Consider the following 6,956-nt stretch of genomic DNA (forward strand, 5'->3'; position numbering starts at 1 on the left):
GAGGCTCTCACCCACAGCACGCTTCTGTGGGCTTGTCCTGCATATGGCACCCCTGGCCTCTACCCACTACAGCGCTTCCCCAACAGTCGGGACAACCCAGAATGTCCCCAGACACTGCCCAGCCTCCTCGAGGGCAAAACTGCCCACCCCCCCCCACCCCCCCGCCACCGCACTGCCCTTGAACGCTACGGGACACAGTCAACAAGGTGGGAAAATGAAGATGGCTGAATGCCTGTGTCCCCCCAAACTCCCATGTCGAAGGCCTGGCCTGGAGCATGCTGTGTTGGAAGACGGGGCCTCTAAGAAGTAACTCAGGTTAAATGAGTCACAAAGGTGGGGCCCTTATCCAGTGGGATGAGTGTCCTCCCAAGAGCGAAGGACCTCGGGCTCTCTCTGAGCACGCGCACTTAGGAGGAGTAAGACGGTGGCCTCCGCGGGCCCAGAACAAGGTTCTCACCCCAAGCGCAAGGGGCTGGCCCCTTGGTCTTGGACTTCTGGCCTCCGGAACTGAGAAAGTAAATTTCCATTGTCTCAGCCCCCAGGTCTGCGGTGTTTTGCTATGGCCACTCATACAGACTCAGACAGGTGGGCTGGCGTGGTGGCTGGGGACTCAGGGTGGGGGGAAGACACCAGCGAGCCGGGAGGTGGGAGAAGCCCTGGCCATCTGCAGGACCCGGCGGGTCTCAGCTGAGGGAGGCTTGCAGTCCAGGCCCAGCAGGAGGCCCAGCAACTGGGCAGGGGAGCGGGTGGGGAGGTTGGGAGAGGACAGGGGACCTTGAGGGCCCTCAGCCGTGTCAGGGCTTACACTTCCATTGGAGGTGCGATGGGAGCTGTGGAGCCTCGTGCACAGGGGCAGCACTGGATGTGGTCCCAAAGGCCCCTCTGCACTCACAGCAGCCGGGGGGCCCATCCACAGCCCGGTGGCGCCTGTGCTGCCCACAGGCGGGAGGATCGCTTGAGCGCAGCCGGGGCAACATAGAGACTCCGTCTCTTAAAACATCTAAGAATTAGCCAGGTGTGGTGGCACAAGGCGCCCTGTCTCTTCAAAAAAAAAAGTCAAAGAGAGGACAGTGCAGTAAGTGAAACAGGCCAGTAAGCCGCAGAAGGACAAACACAGTGTCCCGCTGAAGCGGGGGCCCCAGAGTGGCCGCATTCCGGGGAGAGGAGGGACCACGGGGAGTTACAGGTTAAATGAGGGCAAAGCGTTGGTTCGGGAAGGTGGGAGAGTCCTGGCGCGGCGATGTGAACGTACTCGACGCCGCTGAGCCGCCCGCTCGAAACTGGTTAACCCGGGAAGTTTCTGTGCACTTTACCAACGCTTTAAAATAAAGGTCTCCTGACTGCCTTGTGGAGACTGGGCCGCAGGGGGCTGGAGGCAGTGCGACAGTGAGGCCCAGGTAAGGGGCTGGGACCAGGGCCCGAGAGGCGCGGGCTGGAGAGGACTCCCGTGGCTCTGGGGTTGGCGCTGCCAGGGTTTCTGGAAGGGTGGCTGTGGGCTCAGGGAAGGGGACGTGGAAAGGTGAGGGACGGGTATCGCCCAGCAACATGGGGCAGGAGCAGGGACAAATGGGAGGGAGGAGACCCTGACCCGACAGGAGCGGGCTGGACACGGAAACCGGCAGGCGCTGAACGGCTGGAGAGGTGCGGGTCGCCGAGGGGCGCCAGGTGTGTTTTGCTCGGGTGCGGGGGAATCTCAGACTGTTTGCTGGAGAGAACCCTGGGGTAGCGACTGTGCCTTGGGAGGAGGCGGCTGGGCGGGAGCAAAGGCGCGTGCGGCCCGAGGGTGCAGCGAGGTGCCCAGGAAAGGAGGGGAGAGGGAGCGCGCGGCCGGTGGTGGCCAGACTGGATCGTGGGACGCAATAGGCCCGCAGGCCCCGGGTGCCGGGGACGGGAGAAGGCGCGCGAGGCGTGTACGGGGCGGGGCAGTGAGGCCGAAGGCACCCCGGTGCCATCCAGACCCTGGGGCAGCAGTGAACCCGAGACTCCTGGCGACCCTACGGCACCGCTGTCCGCAACACCGCCGCTCGAGGCCCAGCCCGCCCCGCTTCGGGGGAGGCGTTTCCCTTCCCCGCGTGGACGCGGCCGTCTGTGGGCGGTGGGGGCAGGGGTGGCGGGAGCAGGCCGCCAGCGGGCGCGGCATGGGACGGATGGGGAGAAGGACACCTGCGGCCCGGCGCGTCCTCGGAGCGCACGTCCCACCCAAGGCTCCGCGGCCGGCGACCGCGCTGGACTCGCCCTCTGCGGCCCCCGCCCCACCAGGGGACCGCGACCGCCTGCTCTGGGCTCGGGGCTCCGGATGAAGAAGATCGCGGAGGTGCGCACTTGCCCAACCCTCGGGACGGCCGCTGCCTCCCCTGCGTCTGGACACCGGCCCGCAGCCCCCGCCCGCCCCTCGGCCCCGCCTGCGTTTCTGCGCGCTGGGGATGGAACGCACCCCCGAGGCTCCACCAGGTCCCGAAGCCCGGAGTCAGCCCAACCTGGAGGAGGGAGTGGCGGTCACCGGCACGCTCCCCCACCTCACCCCGCCGTCCCACCCCCGCTCAGGGTCAGGACCCTGCGTCCGGCCCGTGCAGGGGCGGCTCTGACCGCGCGAGAAGCAGGAGCGTCCGCGGCCCCGTCTTGTGCGGGGAAGACCACCGGCCAGAGGCCCGGGGCTTCAGGATAGAGGGCGGCTCGCGCGGGAGGGGGCGCCCGAGGCTGGGGGTGCTGCGTGGCTAGCGGGGCGGCCTCCCGGGAGGGGTGCGGCTCCGCCCACCAAGAAGGGGGCCTGGCGGGGGTGTGGCTCATCCCGGAGCTCCCGGCCACAGCGCAGGTGGGGGGCGCCTTCTGTGGAGGCCACGGGCTCTGTCGGCGTGGGGTGGGGACCATCCCTTCCAGGGGGCCTGGGGCCCAGACAAGCACTTGCGGGCGCCCCCGGGGGCCACTGGCGGCACGCGGCTCTAAGGCCAACAGCCCTGAGCTCACCGGGCTGAAACCGGCACGGAGAGGCCGAGGACCTGTGCTCTGGGCTCCCGGCAAGCGGTTCTCCGGGCTCGGAGGACACTGGGAGGCGGAGAGGACGACCTTGGGGAGGAGCAGCCGGGAGGGAAGGAGCAGGCTGGTGACCCCCTGACGCCCGAGGATCGCGGCGAGGCTGGGCCAGGGAAAGGCCGGCCGGGAGGGGGCAGATGCCCCGAGCGGATTCCCCAGGCCAGCTTCCTCCTCCGGGCGCTGCGACCTCACCAGCCCGCGGGCGGAGGCCACGCGTTTGCTTGCAGCGCTGCCGCCCCTCGCGAGCACCGAGCGGCTCCCTCGGATCGTCCGCCACCCGCCGAGCTCCAGCCACAGGCTTCCCACTTCCTCAGCTTTGCTCCCGCCGGTCTCGCTCCGGCGCCGCCTCCTCCAGGCAGCCCTCTAGACTGCATTGGCCGTGGGCCTGGGCGCTGCTCCCGGATGCAGCCCCGGGCCAGGGCTGGGCGCACCCGATTCCTGGAGCACCCCAGGTGCCTTCAGACAGGCCGCTCGCGCAGTCTCGGGTTTCCATGACGACGACGTCGGAGGGGGAACCCGGGCGGGGTTGGGTCGGAGCGCATGCGCGGTGCGCGCGGGACGCGGAACGTCTCCCCGAGTCGCCCGCGCTGCTGGTCCCGGGGTCCCTGTACCGCGGTAAGGGCGGGGGTGCGGGCGTCCGAATGGGGGGTTTCGAGGTCCGGGGCGCGGGCTGGAGGCTCGCTGGACCAGGGGACGAGCGCACTGGGGTCGGGGAGCCGGGGGTGGGGCGGGGGCTCCGGGGCTCGGGGTGGGTGGGTCCGGGGCTCCGGGGCCTGGGGCGTGGACGAGGGTGCTGGGGCCCGCGGGAGGGACGGGGCTCACCGGCCTGGGGCGGGCGCCGCTGACCCCCGGCTGGCTTCAGGGCGGCCCCGACCCCTCCGCTGGCCATGGCCCCCCCGCCCGCGTGCCGGTCCCCGATGTCGCCGCCGCCGCCGTTGCTGCTGCTGCTGCTGAGTCTGGCGCTGCTGGGCGCCCGGGTCCGCGCCGAGCCCGCCGGGAGCGCCGTCCCCGCGCAGAGTAAGTGCGGGGTCCCGGGGTCCGGGGAGCGGGGCGGGGCTGGTGCCAGGGGCGTGCGGGGCCGGGGCCCAGCGGGGAGGACCGCGCCTCGCCTTTGTTCCCGGGCGCGGGTCCTCCCCTTCTCGGGAGATGGTAGCGTGGGGAGTGGGGACGTGCGCTCTGCGGCTCTGGGTGGACCGGCCTAGGGTGCGAGGGGGCCTTGCGGGTGACCCCCTCTGCACCCTCTCCACGCTGGCCCACGCCCCCCCCAGGCCGCCCATGCGTGGACTGCCACGCCTTCGAGTTCATGCAGCGCGCCCTGCAGGACCTGCGGAAGACAGCCTGCAGCCTGGACGCCCGGGTGAGTGCCCGCGGCGCGACGGTCCTCCCGGGCTTCCCGGGGCTAGGGAGGGCAGGGAGGATGGGGAGTAGGCACCCTTGGGGAGTGGAGGGTCCCTGAGCCTTCACCCCTGATTTAAGACCCCGCACCTATGCCCCCTTCCTCCGGCTGGCTCCAGTCATCCTAGGGACATTCTGGACACCCGTCTCACCTATGAGACCCCCCCATCTCCAGCATGCTCTATTTCTAGCCCCTCCCCTAGAAGGCCCTCACGGGGCACTTTGTCCCGTGAGCGCCACTCCTGAGGGCTGTGACAGACCTGGACCCTGGGGAAGGACTATCAGCCCAATCCAGGATCTTCTAGGTGGGCAGCGAGGCCCTGGAACAGGGGAGAATCTGAGGCCAGGAAAGAGGATGTGGCCAAAGTGTCAGGAATGGGGGTCAGGCTGCGAAGGGTGGCCTGGATCTTGTGCGGATGCACAGGCTGGCTAAGGCCCCCTCCAAGCCTGGATGAACGGGGGACCCTCAGGCCATGGGTGCAGCTAGAGTTGTTTGTGCTGGGGCTTGTGCTTCTTCCTGGAGAGGGAGAATTCCAGGAGGGAGAAAGCAGGGAAGACCCTGCCTGGTCCCACCCCCACAGCCCTAGTGTCCTTGGGAACACTCCAAGGGGCTCGGACTGAGACCTGGAGCCCTCTCCCGCTCATGGAGCCTGGAGCTGGGCTTTTGGGAGGAGCAGCCTCCACCCATCCTTAGCCATGAGGGCGGGAGGGAGTGGGAGACCCCAGACCCCTGCGAGTGGTGTGGGAGCTGGAAGAAGGCAGGTGGGCACTCAGGTGTGGTGTGGGCACCCGCAGACCCCAGGCAGGCCCCGCCAGTGGGAGCCACCGCAGAGGGAAGGGAAGGTTGGGAGGCTCTGGGTGTGGGGGTTAGAGCCAGGATCTCACCTTGTCTGTCTCAGGAGCAGGTGGAGCTAGGGCTGCCTTGGGTGGGCGGGAGCCCCGGGGAATGCCCGTGGGCAGCTGGGCTGCACCCTCACACCTCTTGTTGCTTTGCAGACGGAGACCCTCCTGCTGCAAGCCGAGCGCCGCGCTCTGTGTGCCTGCTGGCCGGCCGGGCGCTGAGGACCGTGCTGCTCCCTGTCAATAAACGCCCATCGGCATGCGTGTGTCCTGTCTCCCTGCTCCGCCCACCATAGCCCTGCGTCGTCGCCCCCAGCGGTCCTGGGCTTGGGTTTCCCCAGCTGTTCCACCTGGGCAAGCCCTCTTGGGTGTCCCACACCAGCGCCCATGCGGAGAGGTGGACACACATGTCCGTCCACGGTGCCCTGTGCTTCCTCAGGCCTGCTCCGCTGCCTACCTGCCCTCGTTTTGAGGCTGGAGAAGTGTAGAAATCGGCCTGAGCCCCCTGGGTCCCCAGAGCAGCTGCCCCAGGGCTGAGCCCTTCCAGGGTCCTGCACCGCTGAGCTGGTGGACCAGGCTGCCTGAGGCTCCTGGGGAGAGAGGACAGGGCCACTACCCACAGCCTCAGCTCCCCTGCCAGCTCCCACCCGCAGCCCTGAGCCTGGTTCCTGGTCACCGGGGAGCCCTGGATGGGAATTTGATGTGGCCGCACTCCCATCCACACACCTGTGCACACAGAGCCCAAGTGGACTTCAGGTAAAGCGGACACCTCCCTCTTTCCATTCATTCTGTAAATGCTTTTTCAGTAAAAGTAGAGCCTTTTATTGAAGTCATGCAGGCACATGGTTAGAAACAAGATCATGGCAACAGCAGGCTGGAGGTGACTGCCACGCGCCCTCAGGACTCGGCCACTGGGGCTTTGGTTCCCTGGCCCTGGCGCCTAGGCCTGGCACTGGTGGAGCTGGACGTGCCTGGTATCTGCAGTGAACAGAGTCCTCCCTTGGAGCTGGCACACGTGGAGCGACTGAGTCAGGTGTCCAGCTAGGAGGATGTCTCTCCCCTCTAATGCAGGCCAGGGAGAGCAGGGCTCTGAGGTCACTGCAGGCCCCAGGCAGGGTGGGGTGTAGGGCAGGAACCAGCAGCTGCTCAGAGGTGGGGAGGCTGAGCCTTCTCTTTAGGGGTGTGGCCTGGGCGGCGCTCACATCCCATTGGTCGGTCTTCCTCATGTGGTCTTTCTAGCTGCAAGGGAGGCCAGGAACGTAGGCTTTTTTCTAGGGTTGGATTGCCAGATTTAGCCAGTCAAGTCCAGGAACACCCGGATTCTTGTCTATCCCTGCAGCGTCAGGGATTCCTCCCACTACAGATTGTTTATCCAGAGTTCAAATATAACTGTCCTATGTTATGGGCAGCTGTGAGCCGTGGCACAAGCCGAGGTCTCCACTCCCAGAAAAGACGGGTTCTGGAGCACACTTGTCATGGAGCCCTGGGGAGGTGCCCCCTGGGTACAGTGGGGGCATGAGCCAGGCTCGGTTGCGGGGTGCTGGGACCCCTAGTCCTTGTGGGGCTGCGGTAAGGACAAGGTCTGGAGACAGGAGCTTCTGGCTGCGGGTTTGGAAGGGACTTGCGAGGCTTATGAGGAAGTGATGGCCAGACTGAGGAGAGTGGCCCCACAGCAGCAGAGGCCCCTGGAT

At 67.4% G+C, this 6,956-nt stretch overlaps 1 protein-coding gene across 2 annotated transcripts; it reads left to right on the top strand.

Moving 5' to 3' along the window:
* The first annotated feature begins 3,570 nt into the window (after positions 1-3,570).
* Positions 3,571-5,525, top strand: NICOL1 (NELL2 interacting cell ontogeny regulator 1). Of its 2 annotated transcripts, none has more exons than XM_064363786.1 (4): positions 3,571-3,752; positions 3,893-4,047; positions 4,299-4,387; positions 5,422-5,525. In XM_064363786.1, the coding sequence occupies exons 1-4, from the start codon at positions 3,571-3,573 to the stop codon at positions 5,485-5,487; spliced, it is 492 nt and encodes a 163-aa protein (XP_064219856.1). In that variant the 3' UTR covers positions 5,488-5,525. The 2 variants fall into 2 exon arrangements, with proteins under 2 accessions (XP_064219856.1, XP_021522664.2); XM_021666989.2 differs by having other exon boundaries at positions 3,571-3,645.
* The last annotated feature ends 1,431 nt before the right edge of the window (positions 5,526-6,956 follow it).

The sequence above is a fragment of the Aotus nancymaae genome, unplaced genomic scaffold (assembly GCF_030222135.1).
Source record: "Aotus nancymaae isolate 86718 unplaced genomic scaffold, 86718_ANA_hifiasm-v0.15.2.pri h1tg000006l, whole genome shotgun sequence".
NCBI classification, from domain to species: Eukaryota; Metazoa; Chordata; class Mammalia; order Primates; family Aotidae; genus Aotus; species Aotus nancymaae.

What these genes read in the sequence shown, in the direction of transcription:
- NICOL1 (XM_064363786.1), top strand. Translation starts at nt 3,571, where the DNA reads ATGCGCGGTGCGCGCGGGACGCGGAACGTCTCCCCGAGTCGCCCGCGC. An exon ending in CTGGGGTCGGGGAGCCGGGG is followed by an intron (nt 3,753 to 3,892) that starts GTGGGGCGGGGG and finishes GGCTGGCTTCAG; the next exon opens with GGCGGCCCCGACCCCTCCGC. An exon ending in GAGCGCCGTCCCCGCGCAGA is followed by an intron (nt 4,048 to 4,298) that starts GTAAGTGCGGGG and finishes CGCCCCCCCCAG; the next exon opens with GCCGCCCATGCGTGGACTGC.